The sequence below is a fragment of the Dermacentor silvarum genome, chromosome 1 (assembly GCF_013339745.2).
Source record: "Dermacentor silvarum isolate Dsil-2018 chromosome 1, BIME_Dsil_1.4, whole genome shotgun sequence".
Taxonomy (NCBI): domain Eukaryota; kingdom Metazoa; phylum Arthropoda; class Arachnida; order Ixodida; family Ixodidae; genus Dermacentor; species Dermacentor silvarum.
In genome coordinates, this window is record NC_051154.1 from 230,337,570 (window position 1) to 230,356,621 (window position 19,052).

Genomic DNA, 19,052 nt, shown 5'->3' on the forward strand with positions numbered 1-19,052 from the left:
AAGCTCAAGGACTAGGAACTATGTTATCTGCAACAAGTGCTTTTGAAAAATTCCAGAAAACGTAAAAATTATCACCCCATATGTGCCATGCGTGGTGCATTGTCCTTTCTGTTCGAAGCAACAGTGCCTCTATTTGCGTATGCTGTTTGAATGTAATAACCCGTTCATTTTTTCTCGTCCTGCGCACAAGCTCACTAGAAAAGAAAAAAAAAAAAAAAATGTGCTGTAGACAGCTGCTGTGGGTGTTACACAAAAAAGACGACGCACAATAACAGGGAGAGGGTAAGCCAATACATAAGACAATGAATGGGTTGCTCGGTGCATGTGTTCCATGCTCGCACTACAAGTTATATTCTATCTAACTGCAGGCAGTGCAACCTATGGGTTAGATAGCAAACCAGAAAAGGGGTTTGTCCATTGTGCGCCTCTAATCGCTTTCACCAAGAAACCAGCTGAATGGAAGTTTCAGGCAAAAAAATCACCACATATCCACGAAGTGAATGACGATGAGTGGGCGAAGCACCGGGGGATCATTTGGGCAAAACGCCGGAAGCGTTCTCCGGAAGCCGGAGCTTGGCGTACATATACTGTACATATATATATATACTGTAGATGTGTACACTACACATGTACACATGTACATGCTCTGGTATACACAGTATACATGCAAACCAGAGCTACGGACAAAGGACAACTACGAGGGACAAGGCTCGGCCTTAAGGTGCTTCGCCCCTAATATTATTAGCCCACAGTAGGCGATCCCACCTTGCTTCATGTAACACTGTGATGCAGGTTCTTTTGTTTAATGGTTCAGACGGTCCGCCTCGGAGAACCCAATCGAGGACAAAGTCGTTTGCCGTAGAACACACGCAAACCTTTAATAAGACTAGAACGAAATGTAACCCATAAAACAAACACTCAAGGAAAGGCGAGGCGAGGGCGAGCGCATGTGTGCGTGCGTGCGAGCGTGCACGAGGTGGGCCTGCATCCCTCGACCCGGCGATCTTGGTGCCGCGGGTGTGACCTTTCCCCCTCCCTTCATTCAAACCTGATCCCGCCGCTTGCTGCAGCTGGCCTAGCCCGCCAAGCCGGCATTCTTCTTTTCCAGTTGATCTTGCGGAAGAAAAAAAAATATATGTTTTTTTTTTCAACGCGCTGGCAGCGCCACTCTTTGGTTACTGCGCAAGTCTCTGTGCTTCACTTCACTAACGTAGAGTGCGCACGCGCACGCATGCTACGTCACGTTGTTGATAATGACCTCCTCGAGCGCACCGGCGCTGAATTAGCTCCTGACCCATTCGCGCGTTCGTCGCGGCGACTGCGCCGACCCACAATGCCATTTTGCGCAAAGAAATAAAGGCGCCCATGCCGCTTCGCCGATGGTCGCAGACAGCCGTTCAAAGCGGCACGTGGGCTTGGGATCGTTCTGCGCACGCTCTGAAGATAACAGCAGACGGCGTCGGAGTATAGAGGAGATGGCGTTTCGGCTGGCGCAGCGCAACCGGCATAGCGTTACTGGCCGCAAACGACGCTGGCCGCCGCGCTGATAACATCGGACTATTAACAGCCTATAATATACGACGCTCCGACGCCATCGATAAGCGGTAAGAATCGAGTAAATACGGTAAGTGTTTCTTTTTCGAATTTTCGTGCCGAACCTGCATGTAACAAAATCCTCTTTATAACGAAGTTTTTCGGGAATTTGTCAATTTCGTTATATCTAGGTTTAACTGTACATGCCACACGTGATTTTTTAAAATTATGGAAAACTTAAAAACAATCACCCCGTATATGTGTTCGATTGTCACACATTAGTCCCACAGGATTTTTTTACTAATGTTCTTTTCTATGAAATTATATTTATGCCCTCGTCTGGCACTTTCGGCCTGAGACATGAATAATAAACAATACTCAAATACTTTGGAAAGGCATTGATAGGCAAGTTACCCGCACTTCTTTCTGCGCCTGAAAAGGCAACAGATGCCTGAACCACCAAGGCCGATCATTGCGCTACTGGTTCGCAAACAAACCACGTGGCGCCGCCACCATCTGTAAAAGTAGGGAATAAAATTATATTTATCCCCTTGTCTGGCGCTTTCCACCTGAGGCATGAAAAATATACATTGCTCAAAGGAGAGGAACTTAAGCTGCCCATCTCAAGGTCGCGGTTCGATATCATGCTGCAACAACTGCATTTTGATGAAGAAGATAAGCAAAAAAAATCTGTAACAAGCATAAGAAACTACTGGTGATGTTGCAAACGAAATACGTGCAGTCACATGTTATGTGTACGCATTATTTTTCGCTAACGATACGTTTGCAGAGGCAATACCTCGTACTTGCAAGTGGACCATCGTAAAATAAGATACTATTTATTATTAGAGTCAAATCCCCCTACAACGAATGCCACTACAACAAAATTTCCACCACATTGAATATTTTCTTATTCTCAGTCGGCTGCCCATAGAAAGTAATAAAAAAAAAAGTCCCTCCATAACGAAGGCGTTTTATTCGGTATTTCCCCTTCAACAAACTTTTCAAGAACGAAACTGGGACTGAATAGAAATTGGAACTGTCGAGTAGTGAAACTAGAAGACCCTTCCACAGCTGCGACGGTCGTATGTCCGCTTGAACGAGGTTTTCGCGAACGAAATCAAGTTCAAAGTACCGATTTACGCCACAGCAATCCATAGCCACGCATGGTCACACGCGCCTATGCGAGACTGCACGGGATCACCACAATCACTGCCGTTTTCTGTGGTGTGTGCTTCTGGTCCAAATGGCTATGCCAACGAAGAAGCATAAATTTATCTCTCGCGCGAAGGCACATATGATCGCCGAGGCAGAAAGCAGAAGGAAAAAAAGTCGCAGTTTCGCCCGAAAGGCAAAGCATCGATTGCGATATAGCAAGTTAGCAGACAGCTATATGAACTAATTAGTTCGTATAAACTTGTAATGAGTGTTTCGCGATTGGCCGGGCACGCGCGTTGAGTTAGGCATCGGCCGTAATGTAGGAAAAATGCTGGAACAGCGGCGCAAAATGCATTCTCTCGTGAAGTTGACACTTTATTGACCGCCTTCAGTCTGTGTTAACCTTTGCCCCCACACCATCGCGAAGATTTCCCGGACGATGGTTTCGGTTTTATTTGCGGCTTTGCCGTTTCACGTACATACAGACATACTAATTTTGCGTCAACGAAGTTCCTCCACAACGTAATCTTTCGTGTGTTCCGTAATTTTGTTGTAGCAGGACTCGACTGTACAATATATTGTGCTATGTATTATGAATTTCTTGCTGGACACCACTTTCGTTTTCCATTGTTTAGGTACACAGACTCTAAGAGCTAACCTTAATGCCCAGTTTGCTGAGAGACAAATTAAACATGCTGTCTAAAGTAGTCCACTCAGTCGTTTATACATGCCATATCTTAGATATGGGGGTCCTGCCTTTATTATGAGGTACATTTTTAATCTACACATTAACTTTGCCCTACCTTTGCATGGCCCCAATGATCATGGGTGAATACCAAACGTTTGTACTGCAGCGTCGCAGTGTAACATCTTCAGAAGTGCACTAATTTGCTGGTGGAGAGGGGATTGCCCCCAGCCTGCGATTCGGTTTAAGGTAGTGTTGGACCGACCTTTTCTTTTTTCTTGATTTTTTTCTACTGTAATATGTGCCCTATCTGCAAAAAGTGATAGCCTCCATCATACTTTCTTGCATGTGCATGCATGTGCTCGCAACGGCTGTCTATACACAAGTATGATAGGCACTCTTAATACTGATAATAATAATCTTTATTACCTTTTATTTACCCCACACATTCTTGCTGATTTTATTAAGTTTTAGCATATTTCATTTTTTCCATTTCAAGATGCTTCCACAGGCTGTACAAGGCTGATGTGCAATTTTGCTGTTTGCACAGGGAGTGCTACAAGGATGCGCTTTGGGAGTTACTATATATGTTCCCCTTGGGAAGCGTACAGTAGCTTCAGTGCCTTTTGATCATGTACTTTCCTATTTTTCTCATGTGCTAGAACAGCGTAGCTCGTGGGCACTAGGCGAAATTCACATGCGAGCTTGTGTCCACGGCTTGCACAGACGAGACTTTACGTCTCGGGGAACAAGAAAGGTCTGGCTATGCAACGCTGAGCTACCTCTACTACCATGTGCGGGCCACCTGCTGATAGCATTGAACCGTCTACTGTGACCGTGCAGCTCATTAGAGCCTGTGCTACTTTCTGGAGCAGTCGGTGTTTGATACCCGGCTGCACCTACATATGTACCGAAAACTCTGGGCAGGCAGTTCTGCCAGCGCAGCACGGAACTTTCCGCAGCATTTATAAATAATACAAACACTGTAAATAGCCTCTTTTCTCTTTTTGTTGTTCTCTCCGACCCTGCCTACTCTACTCTCTTGTAGGCTGTCCACAGCTGCTTACCCCATTTCCCAGCTGGCCGATGTTCAGCTGCTAGCCTTCTGCAAGACAGTTACGGAACAACAGAACTCTATCCTTTCAGTTCTTGCAACCCCAAATAAAATCGTTCGCTCGTCCTTTGCACACAGCAAGAGCATCGTGATGGTCAAGAATGCGACCCTAAAGACCGAGATATGAGGAGATGAACACAGTGGTCTGCTCTGGAAATTTCCTAACTGTCGTGGATGGACTCTGGAATGATGGTTGAAAGTGCTTTTCTTCTGTGACACTCATGCTACTACAACTACAGCTACTCTTCTTCACTCATGCTACTTTTACTACAAAATGGAAACTAATTGGCATAGGTGACCAGCAGTGCGCTTCAAGGTGAGAAGAAATGAGTCATGCCAATGTTCTGCTGTATTTCTATTGATACTGCACACAGCAACAAAACGACGATGGTGCACCAAGGCAGCAGTCGTCACCCATGAAACGCAAGGGGTGGGGTGGGGAAGGCACTTTTCTCAACCAAAAGCAGATCACCTGTCACCACACCTGTGCTGAACCGGCTGAATATATATATTTTTTTTTCGGTCACGAGTGGCATTGCCTGATACCGAAATTTGAACTACTCGCAACATGGCTGCTGCGGTACCTCCACAGTGTAAATTAATTTCCATTTTGTGAAGGCAAACTCAGCAGGTTGATCCGTTTCCGACTGCCAGAGTCCGAGGCACGCTTAATTTTTCTTCTTAGAAAATTGAGTGCATGTTAGATTTGAGTGCACATTGTTTTCTACTTTGAACAAATAAAAACTGGGTGCTCATTAGTATGTGGTAGATGCTGCCAAATAAAGCAGCCATGAGGTTGGACACTATCTGTTTCTAGTACTTTAATTTGATCCTACTAAACGTTCTACTTTAATTTGAACCTACTAAAGGGTTTTTCAATAAGAGCTGGTCGATGTTGAAATGGAATAAAACAAACTGTGTGTGAGGTATTAACGGAATTATTTTTTTATTTGAAAGGCCCATGTAGTATACCATTATGTAGAGATTATAACATCATTAAAATGTCCGCTGCGGCTTCTCACGGAGGCACGAATCTGAGTGGTCCAATTTTCAATGACTCTGCCACATACATCTGGCTGAACTTGAGCGATGGCCTGGGTTATACTGGCTTTAAGGGCAACGGCTGATTGCGGCTTATTGGCATATACCTGCGACTTCAGGAAACCCCACAAGAAAAAGTTTAGCGTGGTCAAATCGCACAATCTTGACGGCCAATTCACGTCACCTCTGAGAGAGATAACCATACCCTCAAATCGTTCATGCAGAATGTCCATCGTGGCGTCCGCTGTGTGGCACGTAGCGCCGTCCTGCTGAAACCACATGTCGTCTACGTACATATAATTAAATTTGGGCCAAAAGAAATCGGTTATCATCATTTTGTAGAGCTCGCCGTTGATGGTGATGGCCTAACCAACGTCGTTTTCAAAAAAGTACGGACCAATGACGCCGCTCGCCCAAAATTCGCACCGAACAGTAACTTTTTGTGGATACCTTTCTGTGGGTTGGCGTCATCCCATATACGGCAATCGTGCTTGTTAAAATAGTCATTCATCCAAAAATGCGCCTCGTTGCTAAAGATGATTTTTGGCCAAAACTGAGGTCCTCTTCCAAAAGCTCCAAAGCCCAGTCAGTGAACAAATGGCGTTGTCTATGGTCATTACTTTGAGCTGGGTCAGTTAGATCTTGTACGAATGTAGGCCCAAGTCCCAACGCAAAATTCAACAAATTAAGTCTACGACAGGCCGAGTTCCTGTGCATGGCGAGGAATTGACTGCGTCGGGTTCTCCTGCACACTTTTACGGACCGCAGCGATGTTCTCGGCCCATCTGGCGTTCCTTTGAAGTACGGGTGTTGGCTGATTCTTTAACGAACCGGTCGTCTTGAATTTGGCCACCAAACGTTGGAGAGTCGACTTTGAAGAGCCACCATGTCTGCCGTAAAATGGGCGCAATGTTTGCACTAACGAACAGTCATTTGATAATGAAGTTTTATCATTTGGACGTGCTGCTCAATTGTGTAACTTGGCATGGTGGTTTGGCATCAGTGACTGAATAATGAACAACAAATTAGACAGACACCACCAAAACAATATGGCTGCCACAGGTTGCCAACATCGCCGTGCCCCAATTGAAAAACTCGTTATAAGAGATAAACAAGCTAAGTTGCGCAAAACACCACTGTAGGGTGCTCCATATTGTGAAGCTGTATCTGGGCCACCTGCGGCAGTAGCTTAGTGGCTATGGCATCACACTTCTAAGCTTGAGGTAGTGGGTTCGATTCCCGGCCGTGGCGGCCGCATTTCAATGAGAACAAAATGCAAAATACAGTTAAACCTGGATATAACGAAATTGAATAATTCCCAAAAAACTTTGTTATAAAAAGGATTTCGTTATATGCAGGTTCGGCACGAAAATTCGAAAAAGAAACGCTTACCGTATTTACTCGATTCTAACGCGCTCTTAATTGTAACGCGCACCCATTTTCCGTTTTCGTCGAGGCACTCATCCTTGGAATGTCACACCAGGTACCGGATGAGTGGACGCATGTCGTTTCACACAAGCGCGAGGCATCGGAAACGAAGAGCGAGCATCACGATGGCATCGTAGCGTCGTATAGTGTTGCAGTAGAACCCCGCTGTTACGTTCCCGGGGGCTGGGTTTTCCCGGCTGTTACATCGTTTTAGGCCAGTCCCGGCAAAGCTCCCATAGAACCCAATGCAATGGTAACCCCTCTGTTGCGTCGCAACTGTGGGACCGTTCCCGCATCATACGTTGCGAACTGCCACCCCGCGCCGGCCCGAGCGGCCATTTTGACTTTTCATGTCGCTTGGCTTGGTAGCTTGACGATGGCATTGGCTGCCCAAAGTGCCGGGAGCGACAACTATGACGTATTTTCAGTTTCCGCCAGCAAAAGTATGGCCCTTGAGATCCGTATTTGCTATATAAAGATGGTGTCTATGACGCGTTGTGGCGCTAAAATTGGTTTTGGCTCATAGATATTCCGTATAAGGTCCAAGGACGATAACGCAGTCGCCGCACGCCGTATGCTGTATGTGCGAGTGAAAACGTGCGAGGGGAGCCGACGACCGCGTCTAAATCTCGCGCGCGCAAGAAAAGCAGGGAGGAAGCGCGCCTTCTTCCGTTGCGCTCGAGGCACCAGCGAGGGGGGAGGGATAGCGGAGCGGCGCTGTACTGTACTCTGGCATCAACTGCGTACTGCGCGGCGGCGCACGGTCGCGCGGGGCGTATCTTGAAAGCAATCTGAGCCTATAGCAGTGTAGGTGCGTTGGCGGCTCGTAGCTTTGTGCGTGCTGTGTGTTGTCGGTGCTCAGTTTGCATTCAAGCGATAGACAACAGCACGAAGGTCACTTCGCTCGCTTCTCCAGTGGCGCTTCCACACGCCGCCAGCGTTTGACAGCGCGTGTCCGCGCTCATCGAGTGTGATGTGTCACAGCGTGTACCAGCGCGTCGGCAACATCAACTGGAAAAGGAGAGAGTGCCGGCTTGGCGAGTTAGGCCAGCTGCAGCTAGCGGCAGGATCAGGTTTGAATGACGGGAGGGGGAAGGTCACGCCCGCGGCGGCAAGATCGCCGGGTCGAGGGATGCAGGCCCGCGTCGCACACGCACGCACGCACGCACACGTGCGCTCACTTCGCATTCCGTCGCGGCGGAGAAGGTGCTTCCGGTTGCTGCTTGCGCAAAAATGACAAAATTTGGGGCGAAATCTCTAGGTTCTCGGAGAGGAAAAATTCGTTATATCGAGGGGGTCTCCCGCTGCCACTTCGCTACGTAGAGGTCTCAAATACATGTGCTTCTATGGAGTAACGGTGGGGAATAGAAAAACTTCGTTATATCCAGGAATTCGTTATATGGAGGTTCGTTATAAGCAGGTTTAACTGTAGTTCATGTACTTATGTTTATGTGCACATTAAAGAACCCCAAGAGGTCGAATTTAATCCAGCATCCCCCACTATGGCATGCCGCATAATCGTATCACGGTTTTGGCATGTGTAACCCAAGCATTTAATTTTAGACAATTTTGCAAACAAAATGAAGTTATTTAAAATACCTCACAGGCCCATTTAAGGGCATTGGGTAAGGGGGAACACAGAGTAAGTGGCTGAGTATAACTAATGAAACCCTGAGCTATACAGCTCTATGGCTTACATATTGATATGTAACACGAGATGGTTATACAACAGCACCAACCTTTTGCAACGCTTGAAGCATCCGCTTTCCTCTCAATGACAGCTCCAGATTGCAGTGAAGATGCCTGCGAAAGAGGCACGAAAGATGGCCCCATAGATGGCTTGACAGCCACAAAACCAGGCTTGGATGCAGGTGGGTCACCAAACTTGAAGCCAGTTGATGCTGCTGATGCTGTCACACTGGGCTTGGCACAGCTGAAGATGGGAGCCTGGGCTGGAGCACCGGAGCTGACAGGTGTGGCGCTAGTAGGCCCAAGAGAGAATGCTGAAGCAAGTGTTGTCGCACCTGAGGAACCTTGCCCGGCATACTTGAACTTGAACTCGGGCTGCGTCACTGTTAAAAGAACATTTACAACAAAAAGTTTAAAAACGAATGACAGGACACCAAGTGAAAATACAGCATACAGGCTTCCGAGTGGGCTCATCCATTTTCAGCACATACCACCAAAAACTGTGAAGCAAACCCATTAGATGCTGACCCATTAGAAGGCCAAGTTTAAAAATCCAAGATGTGTTCAGAGTGAAAAAAAAAAAAAGCGAAAGTGCACTCCTCATTCCTGCACGTTTTAAACTTTTTTTCTTTTATGTTCACTTTCCAGTTTTTTTTTTTTTTACTGTATCTGACATGAAGCCTTTTGTGGACAAAATAAATCAACCAGACATTTTGTAAATGCGATGTCTGTAGCAGATTTTAAAGTAATTTTCTAACAATGTCGAACAAGCTCAACGAAGCAGGAAAATGTGCCACGGAACACCAGGCACGGCGGAGCGCTGAACGAGCGGAAGCAATGGGTTTAAACACTACACTGAAGTGAGTGCTGAAATATGCTCGATTTTCCCTTTTGTCCAAGGCTGTGGTACACACAGCAAATGATGACGGCATTCATGATTCCCAAACAGTGCAAAATTTGTTGATTGCTGATCACGTTGACAGCTCAACATATAGCACAATAAAAGGTGCTGCAGCTGTGGTTGAAAATAAGGTTATACTACAGTTTAACCTCGTTATAATGAAGTCGCGTCTAAGACAAAAATTACTTCGTCATATCCAATATTCATTACACTTTAATAGTGGCGAGACAGTTTTTTTGTTTGCTTTGTTATATCTGATGACTTGTTATACAGTGGAATCTCGTTAATTCGAACACAAGTTTATTTGAACTGACACTATGGTCCTGTCAAAATGATGTGCACTTCAAAGTTTGAAAACGCCCGTAATTCGAACACGTAAGCCTTGGCGACAGTTCATTTTGATTTCAAGCATACCGCACCACCGGCCGTGCTCTCAGCCATATGCCAACTCAAGTGGCGGCGGCACTTCCAAACCAACCGTGCGGCTGTGTGCTGGCTGCTGCTCCTGCCTCCTGTTAAAATTCCGTATTTTGGCACTTACTATAATGCACACCAAAAATCTAACAATGTAACAGTAAAGTCGGGGTGCAGATTATATGCGAATTTCGCCTTGCGGTATATGGCTTCACAATAGCCGTGAAGCCACACTTCTGTGACTCATAATTCATGCTTCACCTAATGCAGCGCTGCACTTAAGTCCTCCATTCAATGAGCTTCCTCTAATTTGAACCCCATTATATCGAACAAATTCTCAGACAAACTCGGGCCGTTTTGCGGTCGAGCTGGAGATTCTGGCAGGTGGCTCTACGTGTTTCTCAATGAGGTGGCTGCAGCCATGGCTAGCAGCTTGACAGGTGGCACGACCCAGCACGTGCAAAGCCCCGTCAAACCCTTTCGCTGGGGTCGCGGTGTCATTACTCTGTAAAATGTGCCCGAGGATCGTTGTTGGGTTCTGCCAGCATCTGACACTACTGCTTTGTCGCCGTTTCATGGTAAGGCTGCAGGAAGTTCTTTTGCGCGTTGTTAAAGACTTATTCTCTTCGTAATTCATTGTGTCACTGTTAGCTGCATGAACGAGTGATGGAAGGGGGCATGGCAGCCTTGAAGCGACAAAAAGCTGCTGCCAATCTGCAACGTTGAATTTCATTTCGCACTCTTTTTTTATCATGCACAGCAATGAGTGGTAATGCCAGCGATAACAGCGACACGGCAGCACATTCGAAACAATGACGAAGTTCGAAAAGAAAGGAAAATGAAATATTTCGTTAAGAAATTCGGCCTACGAACACATGCCACTCGGTGCATAGGGCTTTCTGTTGATTTACTCAAGAAGGTTGCACACAGTGGCTTCTGAAAAAGTACGGTGCGCCTGTTTTGCAAAACAAATACGACTACAGTCGAATCTCCCTATAACGAATGCTGCTACAACGAAATTTCCGGCACAGCGAAGATTTTCCGATGCCCCTTCAGCTGCCCATAGAAAGTAATAAAAAAAAGTCCCTTCATAATGAAGGCATTTTATGCGGTATTTCCGCTTCAACGAACTTTCCGAGAACGAAACTGGGACTGAATTGAAATTGGAACTGCCGAGTAGTCAAATTAGAAGGCCCTACCAAAGCTGTGACGATCGTACGTCCGCTTGAACGAGGTTTTTGCGAACGAAAATAAATTCAAAGTACCGATTTGAACCACTGCAATCCATAGCCACGCGTGGTCATCACGCGCCTGCGCGAGACTACAGGGGATCACCGCAATCGCTGCTGTTTTCTGTGGTCTGTGTCCGGTCGAAATGGCTACGCCAATGAAGAAACGTAAATTTCTCTCTCTCGAGGGGAAGGCACATATGATCGCCGAGGCAGAAAGCGGAAGGAAAAAAATCTCGCAGTTTCGAAACATCGATTGCGATAGCAGATTAGTAGACAGCTATACGAACTACGGATACGAACTATCTAGCTATACGAACTACGGAGTTTGATTGGCCGTATAACCTTATAAACATTCGTTAACTAATACCCGTGTCACACGGGCGTTTGTTTGGAAGGTCTTCCAACCGATAGTCAGTTGACTCAAAGGTCAAGTTCGAGCTGCTACACGGGCGGTTTCGAAGGCCGCCGAGTCAATAGTCTATCGAGTCAACGGAGCCCACCCTACAACTCTATTGAAATCTTGATGGCCTTTGAGCCACGGAAGCGAAAACAGCGCGAACATGCCCTCTCGTTCACAGTGTGCTCGTACTCGTGGTTAGAAAAAAATCTAACCAAAATGTTCTAAAAATACTATATATGAGTGTTATTAATTATTCAATACAGTATTTTTGCCACTTGAGATGTGCGAACTGCACATACTCTCGATAACAGCGACGTGCTTCCTCCATGTTGTCTAGTACACTCTCCCTCTACTCCATGTGCTGCCGGCTGCAGTCATATTGCCGTCATTTCACCGTATAAACAAACATAACAGAAATTATAGTGCTTTTAATGTTTTTAACTTTTGGTGACATGAAAACGAAAATAAAGATCCGCAGTGCCACACAATTTTGTGAGAAACGCCTGAACCACTCAACGGCCTTTCAAAAGTGCCGTGTAGCAGCGCGACAACTCCTTTGAATCGATAGAGTTGTGGCGTTTCGAAGGCAGTTGACTGGAAGGCCTTCCAAACGTGCCCATGCGACACGGGTATAAGTTACCGAGCACAGTGTCACGTGCGCACAGGTAAACCTGAACACATCTCGCTCGATGACCGCGGAAACTCTGTGTCAAGATGCTGGAGAGTGAGAAGACGTGGCAATAGGTGCGAGTGAATTGACCTCCGTGCCGTCTCTCGCTTCACCGCGAACTAAATGTCGAAAGCACAGCGCACACGCCTCTACCGGCACTAGCTGCACTTTTCGCACATCGAAGATCGTGTTGAAGATGAGGCCCGCGCGGGCACTCACTTTGTGCATGTCGCAGATTACTTTCAAGATAGCACCTGAGCGGCCGCGCCGCAGCTGCTGTTGTCAACAAGATGCTAACCTCTCATCGTTGGCGAAAATGACAAACCGCTAGACACCCGGACTCCGGCGACTGCTTTGAAAGTAATGGATCCTTTTCACCTCATCAGAAAAGTTATCAGAACCCACGACAATGACATTGTTATGGCTCTTAACGGACTGTGAGACTCGCGAAACGCCTTTGCTTCTTACTATGTATGGAGTGTAAGAAATCCAGGCTGACCGACTTCTGGAAATAAAACTTCCAGTAAGTGCGAGCTTGCCAAGCTTGCCGACTATCTTGCAGTGAAATATGCAGTGAAATTGTGATAATTCAAACCGCTTCATTGTGGCGGTGCATGTGCCGCAAAATGAGTTACGCGATCGGCTGGGCACACGCGTTGGGTTAGGCGTCGGCCGCAATGTACGAAAAATGCTTTAATAGCGGCGCGAAATGCATTCTCTCGTCAAGTTGACACTTCATTGACCGCCTTTGGTACGTCTCAAGCTTTGCCCCAAAAATGACCGAGTCAAGCAGTCCAAAAAAAAAAAAAGATATCAGCATCAATTTCATTGTTTTTTTAGAACACCAGCACAAAGAATAAATTGTTTACAGGCTGCTGCTTGGATTTGCGATTCATGAAAATAAAATTTACGTGAAATTTTATGTTGGCCGAAGTCATGAATGTGTTTCGCATTTTCCCTTGAACAGCCCAATGCGAGTCACAAGTAGTTGTGAAGTGCAGATACCACACGTGCAACCTTCATTCTGTGGGTCAGTCAGTTTAAGCTATGGTGTACAAAATCAATTTTGAACATTATAGCTTTTGTGCCCACATGTGAGCTTAAGCTGCTTCGTCTAGTAAGTGCACATACATACTTAGTAGGTGGTCGTGGTAGTTGCCAACCGATTGCCCATGGACCAAAACTATACTTCACACACGGGGCTGTCAGTCAGCACATGCACCTGACCTCACGCCCTATCTCCGATGTAAACTGGTACAAACATACCAAGGGCAAGATTGCCACAATAGCTTGCTGCTTACCATCCCCCAAGCTAGTAAACTAACCACTGAGTTACAAGTGCCGCTTCATCGAGCATTGATGACCAAAGTGGTGGTTTGGTTCCAAGTTGATGAAATGCTCTTCACAGCGGCCATACAGAACTCGGAAATCTGATAAATTGCCGCAACAACGAAAGTGAGAGCACTGATGAGAGCCCTAATGACGTCAAATTTGCTGCCGCCATGTTTGCAACATTGCACGCGCTGATCAGTCTAAAGAATAAAGCGACACGCTAGCGATGTCCGAAATTTGGGTTGTCATTATACGCTGGTTCTACAGTGAAGGTGGTTTTACAGTGAAGTAGGGCAAGATCATTGAAAAGTGGGAAAAAGTGAGTCGCCGCACTCGCCTGCTGCCCGTGTACGGTGCACTCAGCCCAGCACGTCTTTCCCGCCACATCAGCAGCCTTATTACAACCACTTACTACTACAATGCTATACCAATTAAATCTGGCCACTGGGTGTCTGCACAACAAGGAAAAAGAAGACGAAATTCTTGAAAGAAAAAAATATGTGAGCCGCCACCTTTAGCGACACCCGCGTCCGTGTACCACGCACGCTGCACAGCATGCCTTTCTTCCATTGCACTTCCACCCCTCCAAAATACGTCAGCAGCAGCGAATGTCAGAAGCATGGAAGAGAGTCGGGAGACAGGTGTGTGTGGCTGGCGACGCTTCGAAGTCACGCCGTGCTGCATGCGTGGTATACAGACGGGCGTCACAGCTCACATCTTTTTTTTTTCTCACGGATTTTGCATTTTTTCCCCTCTCAGCACACACATAGTAGACAGATTTAATTGTTATAGGCACATAATATGGCATGAGAACATTGTAGAAAGCGGTGTATTTTACCACAGAATACACATGAAAGTTCAAGGTGCCCTGCTCATTGTTACATCCGAGTATGGTTAAAACCGGTAATGATGTACAGTTATACCTGGATATAACGAAATTGACAAATTCCCGAAAAACTTCGTTATAAAGAGGATTTCGTTATATGCAGGTTCGGCATGAAAATTTGAAAAAGAAACGCTTACTGTATTTACTCGATTCTAACGCGCCCTCGATTGTAACGCGCACCCGTTTTCCATGACCAAAAGAGAGGAAAAAAAATCCTTTACAGTACCGCGCACCTCATGCTTTCATACAGAAATACAACTATCGCTCAAGATTTACTCCCAATACACTAAAGTTGCGATGAACAAAAAAGTCCCAGGTTCACCCAAAAGGCGAGGCATCGATTGCGACAGCAAATTAGCAGACAGCTATACGAAGTACGGATAGTAGTTTTATCGGCCGTATAAACTTGTAAACATTCGCTGTTTAACTAAATCGGTAGACTAATGCCTAAGCACATGTACTACAGAAAATGGTCGAAGCTACGGGAGCTAGGCTCGAAGTGCGTAGGAGGCAGCCATATTCAAATGCCAATGGCGATCTGGCCAGCTGCAGCAAGCGGCAGGATCAGGTTTTAATGAAGGGAGGGGGAGGTCACGCCTGCGGCGGCAAGATCGCCGGGTCGAGGGATGCAGGCCCGCCTCGCACATGTGCGCTCGGTCTCGCCTCGCAGTCACCGTGAATTCGAGCGCGCCTAGTGCGACGCCGCCGCTTTGCATTCCGTCGCGGCGGAGAAGGCGCTTCCGGTTGCTGCTCGCGCAAAAATGAGAAAATTTGGGGCGAAATATCTAGGTTGTCGGCGGGGAAAATTCGTTATTTCGAGGGGGTCTCCCGCTGCCACTTCGTTACGTAGAGGTCTCAAATACACGTGCTTCTATGGAGTAACGGCAGGGAATAGAAAAACTTCGTCATATCCAGGAATTCATTATATGGAGGTTCGTTATAAGCAGGTATAACTGTAGCATAATTCTTGTCCTTGAGCTGGGTTATCCAAAGAGGCGGACATTACTAGTACAAAAAATCGAAACACATATTCAATTAACAAAACTTTACTGAATCATTTCTCAATTACTTTACGGCACATATTGCAATTTACAAATTGTAGCAGGTGAGATTGCAAGACGTATCCACTTCACATGATTCTCCGGGATGATGCCAGTTTCAAGATATTATGTATTTCCAAAAGTGTAGGAAGAAATACACAGGCATTCCAGTTACTTTTCTGCTCCAATGCATAAAAGTATGTTGAAAAGTTAGTCGAACAGAACATTTTTGCAGTGAGTTCCATACTCGTTGTCTCCAAACTGGAAATTAATATTAAGTAAATATACAGTACAGACCACTTATAACGTAACTGCTTATAGTGCAGCACCGGATATAGTGCGGTCTTTTCAGACTCCCGTTAATTTTCCCATAGCACTCCATGTATACACGTATCGCTTATACTAGTGCAGTTGCGGGAAACGAAATACCGTTTACAGTGCAGAAGTCAGTGGAGACAGCGAACGCTCCACTCAAACGGGCGCCCCAAGGAGTGCTCGAGGAAGAAAGCGAGACAAAGTGGAGGAGAAGGGCATGTGGTCCGAACGAACAGCCAGTGAGACTGAAACCAGAAACTTGCAGTGCGAGTCGTGAAATATCACGGCGCGCATCGCAAGCGAGGGCCACGAAACTGCCAACGGCGGCCAACGCTCGCTTCACGATAACGGCAGTAAACGAAACTTCAGGGAGCGGGCGGCGCTGGCACGGCACGGTGAAGGGCGCACGCGGAGACCGTGGAATGTGAGGGAGGAGGGCGGCAGGGAAGCGGATTTCGCCTCGGCAACTCCGCCGCTTCGGTGGCTCCCCTCGCCCTCCCTCGTAGGTCCCTTACTTTCGACTGTCACCGTGCGCGTCCGCAGCTGTGCAGGCGCCGCCGCTACCAGCCGGCCCGGCGCCAGCTTCCCAAAGTTTCATTTTCTGCCGTTATCGGGAAGCGGGCGTTTGCCGGCTGGGGGCAGTTTCGTTGGCTGGCCTGGGATAGTGCCGCTGCTTCCCTCTGCACTGTAGCCACAGCGTGCAAGGTCAACACGCGACTAGAAAGTAGAGGAAGCATAAAGGAGAAAGAAGGGTTCACTGCCATTTACTACGTGTGGCTACGGTAGCGTGGCTGAAACGTCGGCACGTACATGCATGTTCCGGCGCAACGTAGAATCGGCGCCCTTGCCATTTGAGAGAGGGTGAAATTTCCCGTCGCAGTTTTTTTCTTTTTCTTTTTTTTGCTTTGTTCACGCGCGACATTCTCCTAAGCTTTTACTCTATGGCAGTGCCGGAGCAATGCCGGTCGGATGCGCTGCCGCATGATTTGGTTCGAATTATTATTGCAAAGCTGTGCCTTTTCCATCGAATATATTATAACTTCCCACATCTGCATGGAAAGCTTCTTATTCCACCAACCCATACATCTCGTCGCCTTTTTAACTCTTGCAGCATTCAGCGCTTGCATGGTTCAACATCTTCCTTTAATCAATCGTTTTTGCCTAGCACTATCGCAGAGTGGAACAGATTACCAGATAGAGTTGTCAGCGAGCGTAACCACATTATCTTTAAACGGCTGCTTACTGATTACCTCAAACTCTAACCTTATAATGACCGTACTGTTTTTTCCTTCTTTCGCTTTTTCTTTTTTTTCTTGGTTTTGCATTGTATTCGGTGTGCCGCGAAGTTTTTCTTTTTTTTCTTGTGTTCCTTTTTTCTTTTTAGTTGTGTTCTCAAATGAAATCCACAGGCTGTAGGAAATTGTAACCATGTCTATATTCCTATTCTTACCTCCTGTACCCCCCCCCCCCCTTATGTAATACCCCGACAGGGGTCCTTAAGGGAAAATAAATGATGATGATGATGATGAATTATCGAGATTCGACTGTAAATTGAATGCAAACGCTCTAGCTACATTCCTCGACTGTCGCATAAGCGTGGCGGCTTGGTGCACATGTTTTGCATATGTGCGGGCCTTGAAAATTGTAGCTTTGGTTATAATGCGGTATTACTTATGGTGCGGATATTCGCGACTCCGGCGACTTGCGTTATAAACGGTCTACACTGTACCTTGCAAGCTCGCCGGCTACATTTAGTAAATTGCAATACACGTAATAAAGTTATAAGAGGTTAATTAGTGATTTTAAAAAATTTGTTGAATATGTGTTTCTATTTCTCGTGCAAGTAATGTCTGCCTCTCTGATTAATCAAGCTCAAGGACTAGGAACTATGTTATCTGCAACAAGTGCTTTCGAAAAATTCCAGAAAACTTAAGAATTATAACCCCATATGTGCCATGCGTGGTGCATTGTCCTTTCTGTTCAAAGCAACAGTGCCTCTATTTGAGTATGCTGTTTGAATGTAATAACCCGTTCATTTTTTCTCGTCCTGCGCACAAGCTCACGAGAAAAGAAAAAAAAAAAAAACGTGCTGTAGACAGCTGCTGTGGGTGTTACACAATACTGACGATGCACAATAACAGGGAGAGGGGAAGCCAATAATGTGGAATCTCGATGATACGAATCTCACGGGGTCACGAAAAATATTCGTATTAGCCGTAATTCGTATCATCGAAACACAATTAAAGCTAGCTAAATTAAGGGGGGACGTGGGGATCAGATCGCGAAAATCGCGAGAAAAATCTATTTTTGAAAACCACGAGTTTGGGTATCTACAACGCCTAATCTACGCTGCATCAAAATGGTTTGGCTGAAAACGCACAGAGTGCCCGTAAAAGTTTAATTCGTCAGTGCGCAGGGCGAGAAAACAGCTTTAAATCGTGCAAAATCACCGCAGTTCACGGAGCCATATCTCAGTATTTCCCGCTACCGAGCGCCACCATCTTGTTATCGTTCGAAAGTTCAAAGTTTCGCCGTTCCGCTTCTCAATTCGTCCGTTGTCGCCAACTTGTAAAAAACGCACAAACACCAAAGAAGCGCGGGTCTGCGATAGGCAGTCACACGGGCCCTCTGATAAAAGCGGTCCTCCTGATAGGCTGCCGTGCTGAAAGGCGTCTCTCATTGGTTGCTGCTGTGGCAGGGGCAAGATGGCAACCGCAGTTGTCTGCTTCGTAAACCACGCTGGCGTCTTCACTTGACACACAGAATTCGGATTACTGAGAACTCCCAGGTTAGTGATGGATCGTTGCTCGTTGGCGAATAAACTTTGGACGAAGCATGCCTTCGGAATACGGACGCAGAAGCCTCCTACGGCAAGAAAAATACGGCGATTAGCGGGAGAAGCGGAGGTGCACCCGACTGAACGAGCGCAACCTTGCACCGTGCGACTCTAGCAGCGAAACCCACAATCGCCCTGTGCCATCGGCACCGATAACGCAGCCGACGGAAGACGCGCCAACGGAGGCTCCCGCGCCTCGGCGTACGGCCGTGCGAATCTGCCTGAGATCGTATCTCGGTAGACATAGCTCGCTGCGACAAGGCAAAATGGCGCAAAAAAGAACGCGGCCCGAAGCACAGCAGCCACTCCGCCTGATGGCACGCAGAAAAGGAGGAAAAGCACAAAAGCAACAAAAGCGCCACCGCTTTGAACTCTTCG

General features: G+C 46.7%; 1 protein-coding gene across 5 annotated transcripts in view; it reads right to left on the bottom strand.

Moving 5' to 3' along the window:
• The window catches only part of LOC119436883 (nuclear pore complex protein Nup214-like), a 253,473-nt gene that overhangs the window by 88,071 nt on the left and 146,350 nt on the right, over positions 1-19,052 (bottom strand). For all 5 annotated transcript variants that reach the window (XM_037703911.2, XM_049660065.1, XM_049660067.1 and 2 more), the window contains exon 23: positions 8,699-9,031. In XM_037703911.2, coding sequence (XP_037559839.1) covers positions 8,699-9,031 — 333 coding nt within the window. The remainder of the gene's footprint in view (positions 1-8,698; positions 9,032-19,052) is intronic.